Source organism: Molothrus ater, chromosome 8 (genome assembly GCF_012460135.2).
Source record: "Molothrus ater isolate BHLD 08-10-18 breed brown headed cowbird chromosome 8, BPBGC_Mater_1.1, whole genome shotgun sequence".
NCBI lineage: Eukaryota > Metazoa > Chordata > Aves > Passeriformes > Icteridae > Molothrus > Molothrus ater.
The window spans coordinates 25,229,779-25,254,537 of NC_050485.2; the positions used below are offsets into that span (position 1 = coordinate 25,229,779).

The 24,759-nt window shown below is 40.5% G+C and overlaps 1 protein-coding gene across 3 annotated transcripts in view; it reads right to left on the reverse strand.

The window, feature by feature from the left end:
- Positions 1–24,759, reverse strand: part of SORCS1 (sortilin related VPS10 domain containing receptor 1) — a 257,487-nt gene that overhangs the window by 32,626 nt on the left and 200,102 nt on the right. For all 3 annotated transcript variants that reach the window (XM_054515529.1, XM_036385254.2, XM_036385255.2), the window contains exons 10-18: positions 23,473–23,619; positions 16,833–16,935; positions 16,315–16,391; positions 14,981–15,072; positions 13,867–13,974; positions 12,781–12,898; positions 10,933–11,063; positions 3,091–3,204; positions 2,192–2,363 (exon numbers count right to left, since the gene is read on the reverse strand). In XM_054515529.1, coding sequence (XP_054371504.1) covers positions 2,192–2,363; positions 3,091–3,204; positions 10,933–11,063; positions 12,781–12,898; positions 13,867–13,974; positions 14,981–15,072; positions 16,315–16,391; positions 16,833–16,935; positions 23,473–23,619 — 1,062 coding nt within the window. The remainder of the gene's footprint in view (positions 1–2,191; positions 2,364–3,090; positions 3,205–10,932; positions 11,064–12,780; positions 12,899–13,866; positions 13,975–14,980; positions 15,073–16,314; positions 16,392–16,832; positions 16,936–23,472; positions 23,620–24,759) is intronic.

Here is a 24,759-nt window from a genome sequence, read left to right on the forward strand (position 1 = left end):
TTCTTATCTTGTGATACTTCTGCCTTGTATGCAAGGGAAAGGAACTTCCCTTTGAGAAGCAGGGTTGGATTAAACAACCTCTAGAGATCCCTTTCAATCTCAATTATTCTGTGAAATCAATATCCATTTTATAAAAGGATACTTGTTCTTTTGATAGGCTGTTTAACTTTCCTAGTGAGTGGTGGATTTTTTGTCACTGAAACAGTTAAATTGGTAAATGGTTTAGTCTACACACAGTTCTGTTGCTTCAACTACATTTTATTCCCCTACAGCTTGCACATAAGTGGGCAAATATTCCTGTTTGTTGAATACTTCTTTTGTTGCAACACCCACATAAAGTCATTGCTAGACAGGGTAAAATTTGCCCAAAGGTTTTGTTGGTTGCTCTTTAAGTTGACAAATCTAGGAGCAGGAGGTCAAGATTCATCTAACAGGAAGAGTAATTGGAAAGGCTGGAGGCTGATCAATACTGTTGCAGCCCTCAGAGCAATTCCTAACCTCTTCCTTATCAGATGCACTGGAAGAAGAGCTCCCTTTAGATCTCCTCAGAACTGACTCACTCACTCATCAAAACATCTGTTCTGTACTCCTTGACACCCAGCATGAGAGAGGCACCATCTCATACTGGAGAAGGTGTTCCTTCCAGACTCTGGTGCACACTGAAGCAGAGCTGCCAGAAAAGATCAGAATGAATAAAAGAGAGAGAACAATGCACAGCAGCTCCCTGCATGACAGAGTGGTCAAAGTTCTCTTACATGATATGTGAGCTGAAGCACTCACAGAAGAAAGAGCAGGACATTTGTCCTGAGTCTCCCACACTGTGGGTAATTGTCTCTCCCTCTGACTATTGGCATAACTCTTTGATAGTTTTGTGACTGACTATTCAGATTATCCATCTCCTTCTCCCAGTCTGTTTTAAAACTTTGCTCAGAAGAGAAGGGTGATGGAAAGTGCACTTTTTTCCTCTTTTTTTTTTTTTTTTTTTTTTAAGCCTGGAGACTGACTCTTGTTTTAGACCCTTTCCTTTTCATCTTTAAATGCAGAAATCAATAGCTTAACCAGATGAAATTATATGTTCACACTGTAACAGCACCACAGTAGCAATGCTGTATGACTGCCAGTACTGAAACAAAGTGACCATATTTTGGAGAAAATAAACATTCAGGTCAAAAACTGCTTTGGGTTAGATATGATGTATCATATGGTGTTGCCTTTACAAATCAGGACATCAGTTTGCTGGGGAAAGCATCAATAATAGAGATGTAAAAAAAATTCTTTCCTCAGAGATGACATTTACTATGGAGAGGGTGAGAAGTAATTTCCTTGAATACTCCAAAGTATACACTAAACAAAAAAGGGATGCACATTGTCCCTTGAATACTCTAAACTATAAAGGGATGTACATTGTCCCTTGGTATTAAAGCATACTTGTTTTAGGATATTGGCCAGTAAGAGAGGAAAAGGGGTAGAAGTTTAAAGAAATCAAATTAGATTATGGAAAAAGAGAAAACTTCTTTGTGAATGTTCCTGCTTGTGCACCTGCAATTAAACACAGGTAGAGAAGTGCTGAAAAGAAGAAAGAGTTGAAAAGATTTAAATACCTTTTTCTGTGGATTCAGGAATGGAGGGAGCGGAACAATGAAATACCAAGTTAAGTTACAGATATAATAAAAACACAGATCAGAGCCCAAATCAGCTTCACAATAGCAATGAATTTCAGACTTAAGCCTGCTGAGGACATCTTGAGATTTCACCCATAAATGCCTAAACAATATGTACCGATTTGTGTGATGGGAACCCAGCTGCACATGTACTATTTGTCATCTTTGGTTTAAAGCCAGTGGAAAACAAATATGTAAATTCAGTTTCAAAAACCAGCAGGAAGCAAAAAACACAATTAAGGATGGGGGATCAGAATTCAAACCTGCAGTCTTCAGCTCTCCTGTGAAATTCCCAAACTAAACCCATTCCCAGGTTTTATCAACTTCTCCCAGACATCACCCTGGGCACCACAATGACACCCCTTTCATCTCCATACATTTTGGAGCAAACTCCACCCAGCTACATCCTGGCCGTGACTGACTTCATACCATCCTGTCTTGCAAACGTTTTTATACCACCCTCTTTGCAAACTTCTCCTGGCATGATTCCCACTCAGATACACCCAGGGTGAATGTCCCACGGATCCCACCTCCTCCAGCTGCACCAGGAAGGTGACGTTGTGGCCCTGCTGGGCCGTGAGGCGGCCGTCGGCCGTGAGGATGCGCAGCCCCTGCGGAGGTTTGCCCGGGCACTGCTGGGGCTTGGCCGTGTAGCGCTCCCGCACCCCGTCCGTGCAGTTGTTGGAAACAACCTTCCGGTACCTGCCAAGGGAGACAGAGTGTGGGAACCCAGGGAATATTTCCCTGTCTGCTCTGCCGTGCCCTGACCCCCAGGGGAACACTGACTTTGACCCTCACTCATGGAGAAAGTTTCCTAAGCTTCAAGACAGACTAGAATCCACTAGAGTGTGAAGTAGATTGTAGAGAGTAGTGTAGGTGTATCACTTAGGTGGGAAATTTAGGTTTTGGGTACAATGTACAGTGTACAAACCCTCCATCACAGCTTGGATTGCTTTGTTTGCTTTAATCACTTGTATCATAAATGAAGTCTGCCAGGATCTTAACTTAAACTACATCTTCCATTGCCTTCCAAGAGGGCCAAAGAACAGTCAGCATTCAGGCTAGCTGCCCATCTATTACTTCACTTCACATGGACATCACTTTCATCTCTCTCCACTAATTTATCTTCCAGTGTTTCTGCCTTACCTGATCTCACAGGATTTTAAGGGAAATCTTTCCAGAAACATTAATGATTTGACCTTACAGTCTCCACCTAGTTTTTTATTTTAAGGCATCATCTTCCAGAGAAAAACCTGGGCCATACATGATGGAGATCTGGAGTGACAGATGTGCAACCCAACAAAGGTGGTGATGAAAGTGTCCTAAGGGCTCAGCCAGCTTTGGCACATCTACGGGTATAATCTGTAGTTGTCATTGGATTAAATCCATATAGGTGCTCTAGCTAAGTAAAGCCTGGTGAGCCACTTACCCAGTGCTGTTGAGGTAACTCTGTCCAAGGCTGCAGTCTTTTGACAAGGAAGATGGGTTATACCAGAATGCTGGTAAACACTGGCCATTGCTGTGGCGTTCATATCCATAATCACTGTTGTGACATTAAAAGAAACCATCATATAAAGCCCCAAAAGAACAAACACGGTATTAGCTCATGCTCTCTACTGTTAATATAAGTTTTGATTTTCCTCTGTCTGTTTTCTAGGACTTCTGATTTTATTTTCACTGACAGAACAGACTCTTCCTTCCACTTCAGTTTTTAATTGGGGTGATTATCTTGCATAAATCCCAGTATAAAAAAGAAGAACCAGAGCAGGTAATTTAAGAGTATTGCATCAACAGTTCTCTCTTCACAGACTAACAGTACCTCTCAGGATCAAATCTAGGCTCAAATATAAAAAAACCAAAACCAAACCAAACAAACAAACCCCCAACAAACAAACAACTCCCCCCCCCCAAAACCCCAGAAATCTAAGCTAAGTTAAATCACCACTGTCTCAGTCATGTCTTAGAAAAGTAAAGGGCTAAAAAGCTAATTGCATTTGGAAACAATACCACACAGGATGCAGAGGAAAATTTAAAGCTCTGAGAGAGCTCTTGCCTGAAGACATTAACAGCATATTTGGTAATGGGAAGGAATTTTGTGATCTTCAATTTTCTTTTTGTTTGGACGAGGAAATGCTACTAAAAAAATCACATGTTAGAAACAACGAGTCAAATTTTAATCTTTTGTCACAACTTGAGCTTAGCTATGATTAAATTTGCTTTGGTTTCACTAAAAACATTTCAAATTGTTCCTGATTCCAAATAAACAAAGACTCTATAAAAAAATGTTATTGCAGGGAAAAAAAAAATCCAACTAACAGAAAATCTTTTATCAGTATTCCATTCACATGTGGGTTTACTTTCCAGCTGTTGAGTAATGAGGAATGCTTGGTTGGATAATCATTCTTATTCCTTTCACTAAGCCTTCTCCATAGTTTATAATGGAGCAGTAATGGGATGTTGTTTCTGAGAACTGCTATACAGAGTCCACAAAATCCATTCCAATATTCCAGTTGCAACACAATCCTTGATCTTAAAATGGCACTTTTCTGCAAAGTATTTTTTACTTATTATCTTTAATGCCTTGGTACCAAGTAGCCTGATTTTCCAAGAGAAGAGGAGTAGGGCAGTGTTAGATTATGTGATTAAGGGTTCATATTTGTACATGTATGTAAAGAAGCACAGAGAAAAAACAGGAGATGGAAGAATCCCCATCAACCTGATCAGAGTTAGTGAAGCCCCTGCTCCAGCTCCTCCCAGAGCTGCCACAAAGAGCCATCAGTCCATGGCCAGGGTGAGACCTACAAGATCATCAACAAGAGAGATATTTATAGAAAAATATTAACAACAAGAAGAGTGTTTAACTTAATGAAGACTTTGTTCATGTGTCTTGAAAAAGTATAATGACTTAAAAATAAAATGCAGTAAGTGACTAGTAAACAATGTTAAGAAGCTTGCTACCAGTCTAAGATACAAGACAAAGAAGGAAAAAAGGAGACAATGTTTTGACTTATCTTTGTTAAGTACTTTGTAGTGGTTATCAAGAAAAGACATAGAAAATAATTCAGTCACCACATTTTAATTCTGCTTCAACTTTTTTCTTCTGTATAAAGAAAGAATTGTTTTGAGGCAATCTTAAAATGACAAAATTAAAAAGATGGCATTAGCAAAAGGAAATTAATACTGTTTATCACTTAAGAAAACTACTAAACATATATTGGACTGCATGACTATTCCAAAGGAACATTTTGGCAGCTGTGGTGCTTTGGGTATCTACAACAAGTAATTGGGAACATACTTTAGGAAACAGCAATAAAGTAGATGACCTAAATGGTCTTTTCCTCATTTTTTTGACTGAATTTTCATCAATCTATTTACTCAGATGGTTCCAACTCAGTGCTGCTTAATTGCTTTGGAAGCATCAGCCAGCCAATTCTCCACTGCCATGTGCTTCTATAATCATCCTTGTTGGAATAAGAACACTATAGCTGCAGAATACACTTTGTAATGAAGAATAACACCATTCTGATTTGCTTGGAGAAAACAAATATTTACATACAAATGGGACTCCTGTATTTTTGTAATTCATTTGTAAATACTCTGCAGCACTGTATTCCTAAGTTATCGTTTGTGACTCTAATTAAAAAGCTGTAACACTGTACACTCAGACAGTGTTCTGTAATCAGGTGAAAACAAAACAAACTAATACAGTGAAATCTGCCTCAGAGGGGATCAGTACTCACAATCCAATTTGATGCAGCAGTCTGGGCTTTCTTACTATGCACATGTCTACATTGAAGCTACTATTTTGGTTCCTATTCCTACCTGTAAATCTGGTCAAGCCAAGCTGGACTTAACTAGTTTAGACTGTACGTGGATCATATTTTTCAAAGTCAAGAGAAAGAAATCCCAGGATTTTCCACAGCAGAAATAGCTATAAGCACAGAAGTTGCACAGTGTTGTTTTCAGGCTTGCAAATCATCTGGCTCATTAAGGCCCTACAGAAATATCATCCCAGCAAATGACATGAATTGCTGCTCCATATCCCTCCACAGATGCAGCAGCCACCCATTCACCTCTGCAGTCTTGGAATCTAATGAATTCCTTGGCTACAGGCTGGTGCACGCAGAACACTGATGCTGACAACAAATTGCTGCCTACAATTTGGCACAACAGGCTTTGTAGCAATCAAGAAGCATTACCATCAATTGGATGTCCATAGCATGAGCCAGTACAGCAAAGTCTGGAGATGGGGAAGGCATCAGCCTCAGCCTGCAATCAGCTCCCTGAGTCATTGCCTGGGAGCTGGGAATTGGAATTTGCATATATTGATGATATTTTGTGCCTGCCTGAAAGGAACTCGGGTGACACAGATAATGTATCTCCTAAAAAGGAGGGGAGCGTTTGCCATCAGGGATTGCTTTATCAGTAGGAAGCAGCCTGTCTTGTGGCTCTCATTGATTATGGTTTTACCCTTTTACTGGTTTAAACTGGAATCCTATTTGTCTTAGTCAAGTAGAACTGCAAGTTCTTTTCTGTAATTAGATACAAATTCATTCCAGACATTTTGTATCTCTGCTCAATGCTCATGATAAATTCCTTTATCTAATGTTATTTTCACCATAGGTAATAATCAAAGAAAAGAAATCCCCCAAGGAAGTTTGTAATTTGAAAAGAGACCTGACAAACATAGTTTAGTAGAACAGTTAATTCACATGGAATTATTAAAATCCTACTGCTCTAAGATACAGAAATAACCAGTTAATTCAGATGAGTGATTTCCATGTTTATAGCTTCTAAAAATCAATATATCACTTAGCATGTAATCACAGAAATTCCTTAAGATTAACAGCTTCACCTTAAGGTCAGCTATGCCAGAAGCTGACAATGCTCCTTGTGCTTTTGCATACTGAGCTTTCCAAACATTTTTGGACATTAAATGGGATGGAATTGAGCTATCTCTGAAAAGAGTCACCTTTTTCTGTAGTTTCCAAAAGCCCTGGTGAGAAGAAATAACTGTGGCCACAGCAGTGGAAAAGTCTCACTACCTTTTTATTCACTTAATACCATTTTCTAATATTTAACCATGGTTCAAGTGTAGATGTGTATTAAAGGGGAGCTGTGCTTGTTCCCCAGTTCTACAGGACCTGACATGGGATTTTATTCAGACAAGGATGGATTCAGCTACAGTCTGAACTGTGGATCTACAAAGGTGTACAATTATAATTGCACTGCAGTATTTGGAGTTGAGCTATACCAGCTTATGTTAATATGGAACCTAAAATCCCCAGAACCTTTCCAGTAAATCCATGCCCAGTAGGTATCCAGGCCCTTAAAGACGCAGAGATGCACTGTAGATTTTGCATTAGTGAATCTGCATTTTCCACATGCACTCAAAATGAACTAAAAATCCATTCTAAATTACTATTTGTTAGTTAACCAAGCCCATAAACAAAGGGGGCAAATGTAGATGTATTTCAAAGCTGGCACCTGCGTGAACTGAAGTGATGGCTGGTGACACACAAAGCCAGCAGAATCTAACCACACACAGTGTCTGTCCCCTGCCTCCCTGGGGTTTGTCAGAACACTTCCTCCTGATGCAGGACTCTGATGTTTTAGCATAGGAACTCACCCCAGCAGGCAGGGCTGTAATTTAAGTGCCAGAGAATACAAAAAGAGCCAGCCAGATCCTTGCTGATATCATATGTGAAAAAAATAAGCAGACCTGATTCCCAGTTGTACCAAGGTACCTTTGTGCCTCTCTGGCTATCCAAAACCACTAGCACCACTATCAACAGGCTCATACTTCCCATGAAGGTGTGAGAGATGGGAATGCTGACAGAAGAAGCTGTCAGTATTAATGACAGCAAGTTCAGAGGGAGGACTAACAGTGGGACACTTCACTCAAAGTTCCTAATAAAGGACCTGGGAGACAGGTGGCTGAAGGATGAACTCCACCAAAGGTTTCCATCCGTGTCTAGGAGGTGTTCCTGCTGAAGAGATATCGCTGCAATAATGCTCAGAAGGCAGGAAGGAACACAATGTGAGGAAACCGGGTAAATTAATGCTTTAATAACGCCCAAGTAACTGTGCCATCCATTTACCCAAATCAATTAAAGGAAGAGGGAGATTCTCGTTTCTAGGCTGTTGCTAGGACAGACTTGCCGAGGGCTCCAGCGCATCCAGGTCCCCATTCCTGAGGCGCTGTTGCCCTCTGGCTGCGAGCCTCATTCCCTGCACGGAGAGCCGGGAATGGCCCTGGCTGAGCCCCATTCCCTGCAGGGAGAGCCAGGGATGGCCCCGGCTGAGCCTCATTCATTCCCTGCATGGAGAGCCAGGGATGGCCTAGCCTGGCCCAGCTGAGCCCCATTCCCTGCACGGAGAGCCAGGGATGGCCTAGCCTGGCCCAGCCCCTCCAGCTCCCAGCCTAGGATAAATAAAAGATAAATAAAAGCTCTCTGCTGGCAGAGGAATCCTGCTTCCAAGGCTGGAGGAACTACAGTCACTTCTAATGGCACTCGGTTTTCTCGCTGAACAAAACAATAAACAAATGTGCCCTTTTCCCTGAGAAAGGAGCACCAATGGGCTGCATACAGATTTGAAATTAATCTGGACCTCTGTGATATTACAAGAGAGAAAAAACATTAGAAAATCTTTGTCTTTTATACCTGGTATTTTTTCCCTTGAACTGATAAAAAAGCACTTGCAGTATTAACAGCAATAACACCTTTTTTTCACTTTACCTGACCAGAGAGATACATTTTTACTCCAGTCTCTGACAAGCTGAGATAATAAATTTTTCTCCATATAAATTAAGTGTTTAAACAGCAATGACAGCATAATGACAGGGAGTGTTGTTTTCTTCAACTCTGTATACAAACGTGTTCTGTAAACACTGACAATATAAAAAGCTGTCCAACTTATTTCAAGATTCAAAAACCAAATGTGGGCAGCTGAAGAGCTTCTCCCTATCTAGGGGATACATGTCCGTTCAATCTCCTTCAATTAAGAGCCCTGCCCAGCGCCAAAAAAAAAAAAAAAAAAAAAAAAAAAAAAAAAAATTGAAACTACTGAAATGTCATGAGTGAGGATGATGAAAGTGCTTTTTTCCTTCCTGAAAAGGAAAGAACTCCACAGAGGGCACTCTTCCACAGCGAGAATTCATTCCCTGACTTCCTCCAAACCTCCCTCCAACCCTCCAACTTCGGCAGGGTGAATTAGCAGTGAAGCCTCGTGCAGAGTTCAACAAGGCAGGCACTGGAAGTTACAGTGGTGCAGCAGCAGCTTTGCCTTTCTTAGCAGACAGAATTGCTTTTTTTCTCACCATTTTCTTGTCTCCTTTTCTGTCCTGCTCTGGCATATCTATGCAAAATTATGCTCCTGATGAGTATTGTTGTTAAATGTTTCTGAACTGGATGCTTAAAGTAGTATTTCAATCTTTTTTCATCAGAGGCAGTAGGGAAGGAAGCTGAAATGGATAAAGTAGAAATCCAAGTCTCGAGACTGTAGGAATAACTTGAGCTCAGGGAGAACTGAAGGGGATCACGGCAGTCTGGTCTAAACCAAAAGTGATTCCATGAGAAGGAGAAATGTCCTTCTGGATCAGAAAGATCCTAATTCTGCCTCTTGAAACATATTTGAGGAGTCTTGCTCATGCATGTGAACTGTGAGTGCCTGTTGTACATGCCCAATCATCCAAGCTTTCTCTTAGAGATTCTCCCACAGCCCAGCAGAGCCTTTGGAGAAAGTTTCCTTGAGGTGAACATTAAAGAAATAAAAATTTCCACCAGCAAATGTCACTGTGGTACTTTTGTTCTGTACCTAGCAGCAAATTTTTATGGTGGCAAGGCACAAAGTCAATTTTAATAAAATAAATATATTCATTCTCAGAGAGAAGTGCTGGAAGGAAAGCATATTTTTATCAGAAGTTTCAGGTATGTGTGTCCCTTACAAGTGCCAGGGATTTAAACACTAATGGACTGACTGTGAATCAATTGCATCAAATATTTTATAAGGCCATGAGGTTGGCTCAGCATTGCACTGCATGCCCTATAAGAGGGTCAAAATCTTTAGGGAATTTCCTTGATTTTAATGATGGTTTGGGGTTTTTGGTTTGGCTCTTATCTTTTTTACATTACTAGAGAAATATTAAATGATTGAAAACCAGGAGCTTTGGACATCTAAATGATGAACTACGCACAGACCTCCCTAGAAAAGAACTAAATGGAATATGAGGAAAAAAGGAACCATATTGACAGAATCTGTGCCAAAATATGCTCATAATTGTATTGTTTGGAGCAAGAGAATTGAGTTTTTTTGACAAAATATAAAAGCCTCCTGTGATTCTGTGATTTTATACAGAAAAAATATTCTATGTTTATGTAGGAGTGAGAAGGGAAACACTATAAACTTCCATATGAAATATTGATGGGATGAACCTTTTCAGGATTCACACAGCAGATTCTGGGTTTAATTAGTAACATGACATAGATCTGGGTGGGTGAGGCACAAAGGGAGTTTATCAGCACTGCCAAGCAGCCAACATTTCTCTCATCCAAGATACTAAGGAACTTGCAGACTTGGAGAAAAAAGGTAAGAAAGAGATTTCAATAATGTGGTTCCCTGCCTTTTTTGTGCAAATTGCTGTGAGTCAGCAGTAATACTGGAATGAAACCAGCAGCTGAAGATTTTATCACGCCATGCATAACTCACCAATGGACTCTATTTCCTATAGCAAACATCAGAGAAGAAAAGGCTTCAGAAGAGATTAACTCAAATCATGAAGGTAATATCTGCTGGATACTGTCAAACGTGATGGTCCAGATGCAACAAATGGCCCAGGAATTTATTTCCTAGATACCTGATTCTAGAAGCTGAAGGCATACTTTGCATATACATATATTTACTTTTACTTATATACACATATGGGTGTATGTGTTAAGAATTTATTTTACTTTTTACACAATGCTGTTATATGTCTTCAGACTACTCTCAGCCACCCTTGTTCATTGCTAAGGTTAGATGTGCTAAATTGACCTGTTACCTTACTGCACAGAGTTGTGACCTGGAAAATGCTCAGCACTGATTTTGTGGGAGCTTTAGGAGATTACAGATCCCTATTCCACCTTTCCTTCCTTTACCACACCTGCATGATCATGGAGCAGCCCATTTCAATACCTACACATTTATTAATTTCTGCTCTCTGTGAGTCTACAGACTCTCTAGGGATGCCCATGGTGCTGTGTGAGAGCACCCAGTCCTGCCCAGTGCTCACCAGTCAAAGTCTGCCTCTGTGCACACGCAGGGCTCCGAGGTCATGGCCCCAGCATATTTCCCTTGCATGCATTTCTTCTCTGACTTGCGCTTCCTGTAGATCCTCTTTGCTCCCATGATGCAGGCTTCTCCCTGGAAACAAAGCCAGAAACATTTCTGTGACGCCCACCAGGCTATTTGTGTCACCTGGTGTTTCCAAGCCTGTGGAACGGGAGGTGTTACTCGAGGGAAAGGGATGGGGAGCCAAATGCCATCTCAGAACACTGCAGTTAATTAAAGCTACTGAAGCTCTAACTGAAACTAAATCAACTTTCCCAATACACACTAAGAAATTATCTGAGATTACTTATATATCTTACTCAGCTCTGCATTTGTTCCAGGGCCCATAAACATTTGATACAGACCCATTTCACAGCAACTGAAAACATGGTCTGATTCCTCTGCAATCTGAGGCACACAGCAGGTTTACTTCTTGGGTCTGACCTCTCTGGGAATATTTTCATTCAGTAGAAACTTGTAATGTGTGTTTATGTAAATACTTCCCATGGCTGAGTTTGCTTTTAGGGGCTTTGACTTGTTATGTAGATGCTAAAACTTCCCATCTTCAGCACACTGCTTAATATTTCTATCTAGGGAACAAGGCTCAGCCTTGCAATCTCAGTGGAAAGGAATTAAAAAGGCCAGAGTACACAGAAGCCTTCCTAAAAATAGTTCTGCAAGCTCCAAAGCCAATATTCTCAAAGAAATACTGCAAAATTCTTGTTATTTTTGCTTATGCAAGCACAAGAAAGCAAAGAAAAAAATACAGTGGAGTCTCACTTATTACCTTTTATGCTGTTAAAATTGTTGTGGAAAATTTTTTCACGGCTTTGATTTGATGATTTGATGGCATGAAACAGAAGGGCCTGAATAGCAACTGGTCTAAAATACTGTGCTTCCTTGGAATTCAATGCTGTACTGATTTTCAGCATCTAAAGATCTAAGCAATAACTGGTATTTTTAGTGTAGAGTTGTGCCTTGTGTGAGCAGCTAGTCTGAGTCAAGATACTTTCATTTCATATTCATTAATAAATTCTTGCCCAGCAAGATATATACAGAAAGACAACCTTTGATGATATAAATGTGTGCTTTGCTCTAGACTTCAGTGGAGCCTGTAGTGTTTATATAACCACAGAATTTGGGCCATATTTCATTCTAACCTGATGAAACATAGGCTGTTGTGTCTTGGCAGAGCTGGGAAGATGCCTCAAGGCAGGTGCAGAGCAGCTCACCTTGCTGGGCATGAATTCCATGGTTCAGAGAGAGATGCAGCAGCTGCATCCTGCATGCACAGGGCAGGGCATGGGGGCCAATGAACTGGGGATTAAAGCGCCCAACTCCCACAGCAGAGAGACACAGAACAGGAATGAAACCAAGTGAGCAAGAAATGGGAGAGGGCCAGAAATGGGAGAAACAAATGCAAAACAACTAGAATGGTCTTAAGACACTGGCTCTGAGGACACAGAATGATGAAGGAGAGAAAGGAGGTTAAGGATGGGGAAATTGGATGGGATGTGTAAGAGTGAAGGAGTTCAGGCCTCAGTGGCAGTTCTCCTGCTGTTGTATTGTTCAAGTCTGCATAAGTCTGAGGTAATTGTCTGTGTGCAGGATGACACCCAAAATGCAGCTGTTCATCCTTCAGGGATCAGAGTCTCAATCTGAGGCCAACACACCAGTGCAACAGAACAGACCCACCCAGTAAGGGATGAGCTGACACCAAATTGTTAGGAAAAGATACTAGATGGTGCTGATCTTGAACTGTAGGATCATTAGCTACTTCAGGTCACATCCCAGCATCCTCACTTCTCACCTGGCTATGGAGTTGCCAAGGCCTGTAGTCCTCTTCCTCACATCTCCGATCAAAGATGGATTTGTAGTCTACTTTCACCAGCTGCCACTCTGAGCGGTGGCTGAAGTGTCCAAACACCCTGCAAATGCAGCAGCAGGAACACGCAGTAAAAGGAGTCTGGTAGTTACAGAGGGACAGTCATCACAATTTCCAACAGACATCAATTGCTTCAAGAATGAGAGTCCTACTCATTTTCACTGGACTGACAAAGTGAAACTTGGCCTGATAAATATCTGTAACCCAATTAGAAACTGAAAAATTGCATGGAGCTTTCATTCTGTTCACTAAGACCCTCCCATTTATGACAATATCCAAAATTACTCAACATGAAGAGTCAAGAGAAGATTTGATGTGGGGCTGGAGACAGTAATACCTTCAAGAGTTTTATCTGAATTTTAAGCTTTGGGAATCCCTTCCATGCAAATTAAAATCAGAACCTGAAGGAACATTTTTCATGCATCTTTATTAGCTCAGGTTAGTTTCCAAGCCAATTCTGCTTATTACAGGTCAGTCAGAAATACTTCTTGTTTTTACAATCTGATTTCAGATAAAATATCACAGTTTCTGCCACACTGAGTCCAGAGTTATGCATCATGCAGAACTCAGTATAGCACATTGAAACTAAACATAATTTTTCCTGACTCAGCCTCAAGGCAACATTTTGTCATTCATTTTTACAAAAGAATGTCTTCACTTTTCTATGTCTCATTTTAAAAAAAGACTGCAGCAGCAAAACCAGTTATAAAAAATACCTCAATTTTTCTTTCAAATATTAATCTGTTAACAGTAATTCTGCTTTATATCACATTCAATTTGAGAAGTCAGATTTCATGCTGATAAACTAAGTGATAATGTGTTTGCAGCTTGCAAGGAACCATGTTGCTAATCCCTCAGCCATATCACAAATAAACTGATGATTTAGCAATAGAAGACTGCACACTCCTGGCTGCAGATTGTACTTGGTTTGGTCCCCAACCAGAAATGCCCCTGTTCCAAAATACAATGTGTGGTTCACCTGCACAGCATCATTGTGGCATGCTCACTTACGTCATGATGAGGGTTTCCTCTCCAGGCTCCCCTAAAACTCCATCTACAAACAGTGGGAGGGATGTGAAACTGTACTTGCTCCAAGATCTCCCTTCATCAAAACTTAACCTAGAGGAGAAAGCAGAATTAGTGTCTTCTTTCCTTACTCTCCTCTTTTACTCAAAGGGATTCTCTAGTCCACTGCAGCTGCTATGGAGAAGTGGAAAAAACAGCTTCTCTTATTGGATTCTGATTTTTTGGTCCTTTTAATAACTATTTTTTGGGCAAGCATCATAAATCAGAGCATTGATCAAGCTTGTCTGGCATCATACCACTAACCCATGGCCAATATTTAAGTGGTAGAAACTAGAATTTATGTTAAAGATTGATGCTCAAAGGGCAAAATGCAGTCTAAGCATAAGATTTTTAAAAAAATAAACAAGTGATTTTGAACATCTGGTTTTTGAGTCCCCAGTATAAAACATTTTGAGGTTAGTTTTCTGGAGGATGAATTTCTTCAGACCAGCAGTCCCCCCTGTGGGGAGTGTAAGTGAAAGCCTGGAACCACTCATAATTTCTTAAGACTTGGGTCTGAGTATTTGAGATTCTGATATGACACTAACTGTGGTGGAAGTAAATAATACAGAACAGCACAAAGCTATACTCTGCCTCCTCACTCAGGAGTGCTAACTGCACTTTTACATTATCAGTTACACAACTCTGATACTATTCAACAAAATTCTGGTTCATAAGTGCTGCCTGCCACACAGAAGGCAAGTTCATCAATAATTTTGAAAATTAGGACTATTTTGGTAACTTAATGAGAGACAAAAGCATAAACAATACACACACACACATATATATAGGTATTCTAAACAAACAAATGTAAAAAGCCAAGCTGTGGTAAATCAGGAGTGTTGTGGAATTACACTGATAATATCTCAGATCTGGCCAAGCCAAAATTATGTAAACTGCAATTTCCAGATTTCTTAGCTTTATCTGACCTAATGTTTGCCAGTATCTTAACTAATACTTTCTAGATTAGAGCTGCAGAAGACTGGATGCATACTAAGCGCCTACTTCCTGGCATCTGGAAAGAGGGACAGCAGCCATTTAGCACAAATGGAGTCATTACCAGAGGTGTCTGATAGGCAGAGATGTGTGTTTCATGGCAACAAGTACTCCACCTTGATCCAGGTACAGAACACTGTGCTCTTCCTCAAAGATCTGAAAAAAAAAAAAAAAAGAAAAAAGAAAGGTGTTTATTCAAACTTATTACCATAAGTATCAAGAAAATGTCACAGTTCTTTAAGTAGGATCATGACACAGGACAGTTATATGCTAGGAAAATTATAAAGTAGAGGAAATTATAGATATATTTCCTGGACTCGGGTTTTTATTGTTTGGGCATTTTTTCCCCACAGTTTTTCCAGGTCCATGGAAAATTCATTCTTCCCTTGCTGGACAGAAAGTTAGAAATATGATTTCTTTGCAAGGATCAACAATTTCCCTCCTTTCAATGACAAATTTTTGTTTAAAGAAGAATTTCATGTGTTTGCACATGTCTGGCCCCATCTCAAATAATTGATTTAGGCAGAAAAATGAGGCTGGTCAAACACTGCAAAATAATTAGATTCTTGGATTATCAAATATTGGAAAATATTTTCTCTGCCTGTGTCTTTTTTATATTAACTTTCTGCAAACATCTGCTCTACAGTCTATACAGCAGCATTTGTTAGTCTGAGAAAGAGAAAGTTACTCTTTCTCTCCATGACTTGATATCCCATTCAGAAAATAGGAATAACAGAATTTTCTGATCTGAAGATAAACACATTAGAGGGTATTTCTTAACAGGTGAGACTCCAATAAATATTAGGAACTAGATACAATTTCAGTATCAAATTCAGATACAATCATCCAGTCTCTTTCCACAGGTAGGTAACTTTGGAACAAGGCAAACTGAATTTTGCCTTTTTCTGAATTTTGACTTTTTCTGCAAAATAATCCATTTATATGGACAACAAACCCTGGACAACTCAAGCTTAGGTGAAGCGAGTCTCAGCTGAAGTGAGAAAAAATAGACCAGTGAAACTGCTGATTTTTGGGTCAGTATAGTCATGGACAAAAAGAAAGATAGTTTGGTTAGCATGAGGGATTTACAACAGTAAAAGGTAACCCTTTCTCTCCCCTTATTGTTCATAATTTATTCTGTTCTATTTTCTATGGGGTTAAACTGAAGTCAAACTGAGTAGAATAATAAAAATAATTTTCTGTAATATGAAGTCTAACAGCATATTCAGTCTTTCTCTTTGAACATCTCTGTACCTTTGAGAAGGAAGTTTACTCTTTCATAAAAGGTTTGCAAAAAGCTACCCTGAACCAAATGAAACAAAAAGTAAGTGACAGATTGAATCTACTTTTATGACATTTCCTGATTCGTGTTTAAACCAGTGATTCTGTGTCATTTACCTGCCTCCAAGTGTTCCCAGCATCAGAAGTCACAAACATGCTGATGTCATTGTCTGATAGCTCAGTGCCTATATTACCTGTAAGATGAGCACTGGTTAGTGAAGGAACCCGCTCAGAAACAGCACAATAAGCAAATCAGGGGAGTAAACGTATTTATTTATTACTTCTGGGTTTGGGAGGAAAATGAGAGGGAAGGGGAAAAAGGGAAGGCGTTTCAGTTTGAAAAAAATATATAAAAGACCCAATATATACAACTCTACACACCTCTACATGCAAAGGAAATGCCCTGATTTGATCTTATGCTCACAGGAGTAGAGGGCTAGACATGATCGCCTCTATCTGGGAAGCCAGTTTCCATAAAAGCATATGACAAGCTGAAGGCCCATAAGGATTTTCATTTGACAGCCTGCCTCCTTTCCCAACAGTGGTGGTGTGACACCCCAGAGCCACCCAACACAAACTCCAGAATTTATCCATGTTTGCACATCCAACACAGGGAATTTTTAAATGTTTCATACCTGAAGCTACAATAATACTGGGGGCAGTGTCTCGGCTGGCGATGTTTCCTGAGGTATAGGGGTTATCTGAGACCTTCAGGTGAAGATGAAGGGAGCAATAGGGCTATGGAGAAAGGGGAAATAAAAGTAAAAAGCAGACACAACAATGTATGCTCCTGTTTCTACAGGCCTAGAAACATACAGTGTCTTTCTGTATTTCCTCCTAATCCCTTAGGTAGGCACAGCCACTTTGCCATCATTTTCTGACACAACCCATTCCCAGTGGGAATCTGATGCACCAGGCTGAAAGCAGGCTGAAACCCTCTTCAAAGGAGCACATCTTTGAGGCTGCACCTGAAAGGAGAGGACCAGGCTTGCACAGGCAGATGATGGTAAGGATTACCTGAGGCTCCTGGCTCCTACTCTGTGAGAAGAAATCATGCAGATTGATGTAGATATGAAATGACTCTGAGCAGCACTACCCAAACTATCTCTGAAACAAGAAGCAATTTAACCCTACTGGTGTGGTGCTGCATCACCGCTAATTAGCCAAGAAAAAAAACTTATTTCATACCATTTCTTAACTCTTTTTGACATATGACTGTTCTGAAGTGCACTGCAATAAATACAAAGAAGTACCACAACTAGAAAGTGTTAGTTTCAAGTTTAAAGCAAAGCTTCATTGCCCATCTGGATGTGACCTTTAAGTTTTCAATACAAATACATCCACGGAAACCTTACCTACTTGCTATTGATTTCGTACGCTGGGTACTCAGGTAAGACACAAGTGGTACAGAATAAATCAGCTGAGCTAGAAAGTAAGACAGATGAGAAGATTTTCAAGGCTGCCATTACAATTCCTTCCAAATCTGTAATGTGATATTTTCTGAAAATTTCTGAATGCTATTTCCTTCACTCGGGTTTTTTTTCCAGAATTTTTTTTCTTTCAGACCTCATGAAGAGCCTTTCATGAAACAGGCTAAGGGAGGAGGAGCAGGGGAAAAATACTGGCAAGAAAACCTGAAGCAAACTAGCAAACTGACCCAATCAAGGTGGACATGACACAGGAACAGAAGTGGAGCAAAGCCCATGCTTCAGCTTGCCCAGCTCTGTCAGAGAAAGAGGGGCTATGCAGAGGGACCTTCAGGCTCAAAGGAGGCAGGTTTTCCTGAATACCCCAGCTGCCTAAAGGCTAGATCTGTGGCCCCAAGAGCCTGGCAAGCCTCCTCTGTAGAAGACCTAGTCCCATAGGTCACTGGAGGAGGGCCACTTATCCATCTTATCTCAAAGCAGGTGAATATGACTGAAATGACAACTCCCCTGTGGAGAAAGGCAGGGTTCTTCTGGCAAAGGCAAATGAGGGTGCTGAGGAGAGATGGGAGCTCTCACTTATGTGAGACAGGAACGGGGTATGTGGGTGTGCAGCAGGGAGCACAAGCTGCCAAGTGGAATGTACTGAGCAGCCTAACTCCAAGTGACAGCCTTGCGAGGGCAGCCGCGGGAGCAGCCCGGGGCGCCGGGAGAGAGTGGAAAACAAATTGAGCTGACATGAATGCAGGAAGTGGAAAAGCACTGCAAGAGCATGAACTCTTTCCTTTTACATTTTGGTAGGTTGCGAGAAGGCTAAATAGAAAACATATTTTTAAAACTAACATACTCCAAGCCCACTTCAGCATTCTGAAGACAGAACTTAATGGCAACTCAGCCAATTCCCAATTCAGATGAGACCTTGTTAAGATTCAATCTTTGTGGTACCAGAGGTTTCCTTTCAAATTTATCTCATTTCACAGATATAGCATATAGAAATGGAATGTATCTCTCCAATATTAAAAGCCAGGCCATCTGTCTAAGCAGACAGATGGTCTTTTTAGTGGCATGACTTCTTCCTGGTTGGAGTGCAGTAATGCTTAGAGTCTCTACTGACATCTGGCTATGGTGTGAAAGCCAACCTTTCCACTCTTAGCCAAACACGTGAAGTTATTGCCCATGGCCACCCCACATCCTGACTGCGTTAGCATTCTTTTCCTCATTCCCCTGTACACCTTCTCCATCTCTGTCCTTATGCAGTTCATCAACAGATATTTTTCCAGCTGTTTTGTGTTCTGCTGGTCCTCTGTGTTCCTCCTCCAGCTCCCAGAGCTTAATGCACATACAGACATCTCACTGGTTTTCAGAATTTTAATCAATTTTCTCTGTCCTTTTTGTTATTATCAACAGGATACTAAAATCATTATTATCACCAGAATCACAGGTTTGGGTTTCCTTGTCATTGCCTTGTTCCCATCTGTGCTAACTGTTGCACGGCCACCAAGGGACAGGCAACAATATAATGGAGCATTTAAACTCTAGACAGAAGATAAAGCACAGGTGATAAAGCCCCTTTCTCTGCCCACTGCCACAGTTTTTACAGTTATGCTGGAGTTCATTACTTGCTTCCTAATATTTTCAAGCCAACACTCTTATGGCCCCCCCTCAGGAAACTCATCAGTCCTTAGTAAAATTTTTCATGAACATCCACAAATCCACTTTTGGCTGTTCTGCAAAGCCCACCTGAACTGTCTCCAATGGCAGCACACAATACAAACCAGCTATTAGTGGCTGTCCCTCATCAGAAGTGGGAGAAAGTATAAAATATAACACAAAGATGATGCTGGCCACCATTCACAAACCTAAGGGTAGTTGCAGTATTTGCTCATCTGCAATAGCAAGGAACAATAAAAAGAGATAAACACTTCCAAGAGAGATATTCAAAACACCTCACTTAGATGCTTAAAATACTCTGTAGCAGGTGGCATAGAGTCCCCCTTTATGAGAAGAAGGTCTTTGTCCTGAAATCCTAATAAATTCCTATGGAAAAGGCAACCAAAATGTGGGAGGGAATAAACAGATGTCTGGGGAAGCAAGGCACAGAGGAAATACATGGCTTGCCCAAGTCACATAGGAAATTGGAGATAGACCCAAAAATTGAATCAAGATTCTCCTGAGATTGAGCCCTGTGTTTGAACCACAAGTCCATCCCTGAAAGCTAATTGATTAACTCTCCCAGGCTCATCTCTTGCCAGACAGAACTACTCCTCAGTTAACTACAATATATGGTAAGTACTGAACTAAACCAGCAACTTTGGAATAAAATACCTTGGCAGCTATTTCACGAAGATTAAGTATATTCATCTTAGAATGCAAGTGGTATAAACAAGAAAAACAAAACCCTGGGATTAGATGGAATTTCATTGCTTTCCTCCCTCCTCATTATTTACAGCTGCCTCACAAAAAATGCAAAGAAATTTGGAGTCCTTTTGAAAAACCACCTGGAGTGTACTGTCAGTGGAGGGATGGTTTTGTCTGGCTCACCCTGTGCTTCAACCAGATTCCTTCCTAACCTCCTTAGCCAACAACTTAGCTGCTATGTACTTCTGTATTAATTCTCACTTAGTTTAGGTTTAAAGACCCAATGCACAGAGCACACAGCACTGCACTCACAGGCTGGGGACTGTGCTGTCACTCTGGGAAATGGCAGATCCCATTTTGCCAATGAGCTGGAACATACATCATTGCTGAGTCCTGAGCTACTGCTGGAGACAATTATGCTGAGAAGCAGCAGTGGGAAAGCATTAGTATCTGCTGTGCAGCAAGGATGGGAGCTACACTACATGTACAATGGACTATGAAGAATTCACTTATCTGTGCCATAAGGAAATGCAGGATCGTGTCAGGAACAGTTATGTCTAGAAGGAAAAGGAGCAATTGACATAAGGAGGTAAAACTAGTGATGCAGGAGTGGCTGAAGAGGTGAGTGGAGTTTGTGAAGTGTTTTAAATGCTAAGCTGTGTCACACTGACAAGGAACAGAATTGCCTCAGAGCAGGGGAAAATTCCTTTTCTCCTCATTTTTCCTCAGCAGAAAACCCTTATGGATCCCTGACATTTCCAGGAATGTAAACTTAGAGTGCTTGTGCTTCAAAAACTTTCCTACCACTCCAAACTTCTGTGGTTTATTCTCTAAAATATCTAGAATTCTTTCATTCCATATTCTGCCTTCATCCTCCCCACCATTAGGCATGAACCTCTGATGGGATTTTTAAATAGCTCGTCTCTCTTGCAGAATTGCTATTTCACTTTGTGGTTTGGTATATTTTCTGTACTTCTATCAATCCCTTTCTATGGCAGGCAGACTGTCTGTTCCTGTAAAACCTAAGGAGTAAGTTTAATTCAGATTGCAGCTATTTGCTTTCTTTCAAATTTGCAAGTTGACCACCAGAGACTCTGCATGCTCAGCTAAAGTTTCCTGCCCCTCTGCCATTCCAAAAGCTGGTGAAACCTAACCATGGAGGAGTGCTCACACAATGAAAGAGGCCTCTTGCCTGTTTTACCCAATGTTAGGGGAAGAAGAAAAATCAACATGGCTAAATATTATTCTGGCCTTATCACAGGGCAGTGCTGATAAAATACTTTCCATTCTCCTGAAAGGACAACGACTGAGATACGAGGTTAAAGTGCATTGAGGATTTGTCCCTCAGCACCCTGAAATCACAGAACAATTCCTACACTCCAGCTCAAGTCACAGAGCACTTAAGAAATGTAAACAGCATGACAAACATCTACTGAGCTTACCCAGGTGGAAGTAATTCTCAGAGCAAGTACATGGTTGCATAGAGTACAAAATAAAAACAAACGAATGTTTAAATAGTGGTTTGTGCACAGTGGAGCTCCCAGGATGGAAATGCAATCCCCAGAGAACCATGAGCTTCTCTAGGTCAGTTCTCACTGATTTGTGTCCCTACAAGTGCCCACACCTTCTGCTCCTCCTCTTGACCCTTTGCCTGGCTTGTTCAAATTTATCTCCCTCAAAGGAACCGAGCTTGTTCAGGCATATCTGGTCTAATTTTAAATGAAGTTTATTTTATTTTCTGCCTATGGATATAGTAGCAGATCCAGTATGGAAGGGGAGGCTTAAATGGACCAAAACTCTCTCTCCCCCCATAAGAACCATCCATTTCTACTTCACACACAGATATATGACCCCTTCCATTATAAAATGGGCAACTACAATGGCAGGTATAGCCTTGTATATAAAATATCCAATTCCTGCACTTAGAGGCTCGCTTATAACCAGAGTGGCAAGTCAGACTTTGCATGATCCCTGCACAAAAATACCAGAAAAGCAGTTTCAGAACTCTAACTTCAAATTTATGGGAAAAAAAAATAAAGTCTACTTTTATTATTTTACTTGCCTATGTGTTGGTTTTTTTTGTTCTTCTGCTGTGCTAGTCCCCGAGGATATTATACTATCACATCATATAATAAAAATCTTAGTTTCTGATTAAATTGGTTATAATTTGAGGTCAAAATGTTGACCTTTTTTAACAGAATATGTTCACTTCAGTTAAAACTAGATTATACAATCTATTTGAAACACAAAGGCTTCTTTACATAGTCCCTTCCAAAGAACTGAATTACTTTATGTCTGCAAAGTTTTTTGGATGCCATCTTTTCTGGTTTTCACCACATAGAAATATCTAATAAAAAATTCACTTAGTTACAATATTTAAAAATTTGAAAGAAGAAAACAAACCCAAAAGAATTTAGCAATGCTCTGAAATAACTCTTCTGTCTTACCCCCAGTCTTTCCTATTCATTTTTTCCAAATTGGACAGAAAATGAAGGACTTTCATTTTGGCTGAATCAAAAAAATCAATTATTTGAGCAGCTTCAAATATTTATTCTTTGCTCTTTCAATAGTGCATGACATTCAGTTAAGAGATTAGTGTAGCATTCAGCTACAAAATACAATGCTGATTCAGATTCTAATGCCTCAAAATGAGAAAACATTTTTTTTTTTAGATGCAAAACAACATGCAAGTACAGGACAGGAGCAGTAAGAGCAATCTAAATAGTGTCCGTGATTCTGCCTGGAACCATATTAGAATTAGTATAATATGAAAGTTATTGAGAATCCCAAATACAGGGGTTCTGAGTATTATCCCACTACTGTGAATAGATTGCATCAGCTGAAAAATATGTCAAGATCAGTTTAGGCTCTCTAACTTCATAGAGGTCTCCAATTCTATTCACATTATTCATATTTCACTCTCCCTCTTGGAAACTGTTTGCATATAATGATGATTAAAGACATAGCTATATGTGGATCTATATCAGTAAGTACAGAGATGGATACAATTTACACCAACACAAAGCTGTACATATATTTGGATGAATGTGTCGATTCTCACTTATGAGCTCAAAGAGAAAATGATGAATGTTAATAAATATTAATGCCAAGCGAGCAGCCTGAAAGCAATCCCAGCTCTCTTTTCCTTTCAGCCTGTTTCCAGTTACTGTGCCTCAGAGTTCTGAGCTACAGCAGCTCTCGCCTCCCATCTAGTGTCCAGAGAACTGACTGCCAGACACAGCATCCAGCTTCCCCTGCTCTTCCAGGGACACAGCACTTCTGCAGAAGGCAGCTGATCCACAATTTCTTCCAGAAATTAAATTAAATTAACCTAAATTACAATGCTACAACCCCTGGCAGCCCAAGCCTGAAGCACTGCACTCCATGAGATACACTGCATAGAGAGGGGAGCTGCCCTGTGTTGTGTTACCTGGTAGAAAAAGGATTGTTCTGGGGTATTACCAACCCCCAAATTCCCCCATCAGGTACTTACTAGGAGACAGTGAATGGGATTTCCCCTCAGATCCGTGTGCGGAGCCTGCAACAAACTCCAGTCTCTCCCTTTATTGTAGGTGATGAAAGTTTTCACTTGGTTGTCAATCTTCTTGTTAGCCAAGAACATTCCCTTTATCCCTGCTACCTAGGAAAAATTGACATGGCTGAAAAATAGATCAAGTCCATGCAGGTTCTGTGCATGTCCTTTTTTCTCTGTCAAACCCACCAGGGCTCTGATGGCTCTGTCAGTGTGGTCAGTGTCAGGGCCAGAATTGCCAGTGTACATCAAAGGCAAGCTGGAGTGCTGGGGAAGAGACAGAGCCCTCATAGGTGCAAAGATGACAAATGGGAAAGAAATACTATTTCAGAATCATCATGGGAACATGGCAAGATGTCAGTAGTATTATCTGTAAAGTCACAACCTCTCAACTGTGTAGACATCCTTCCCCCTGAAAGATGAAATGTGCACAGGCAATTATTTTTCTCTTGCACAGCAGCAGCAGCAGGAAACAGCAGCAACTTTGGCCTTGTGAAGAAAACAGCAACACACACACATAAACTTGCATTTCAATGTTTCTATTCTCATCCAGCCTTCTTCAGACATTTCATCTAAGGATCTCAATGTGTTTCAAAACAATAATTATCAGTGTTTCAATGGGATAACTTGGGGCACAGAGGTATTTTTGTTACAATTTTGTGTTTTGAGGAAACAAAAGCACTGGGGACTCAATCAAGGCCGTACAGAATGCCAGTTACAGAGCTGGCAATGAGGTCTTCATCCTTTCACTTTTTCCTGGTGTTTTACCCAACAGTTTAAATCCACAGACCTGCAGGAGGATTTTGCAAAGACATGATGCTAACAGATTCACATTGGAACCAAGCCTAAAAGTATCTTAGTGAGGAGAAAAAAGAGTCAACCTCAAACCACAACTCACACTGCAGAATGTTCCCATCTTCTCAGCACACTGAAAATCAATAGCCCAATAGCTGCTGCAGCTTGAGAATGAATTTGTTAGGCTGTCATTCTGCAATCTGAGTGCTGCAATAAAAAGGGAAGTGAAATCAGGAGAAGGAGGGGATAAATGAGAAACTTTTTGGTTTCCAGCAAGTCTGTTCAGTCATCCACCTCACCTCTGCTCATGATGTAGAATTAGCAGACAGAATCATTCATTGAGAGTTTTTATTCACAGAGATTAAATGACATGGCATGGCAAACAGTTACACAGCAGATTCAGAGCTTTTTACAGCTCAACCCATTTAATTATGTGGCTGGATTTGGATACTA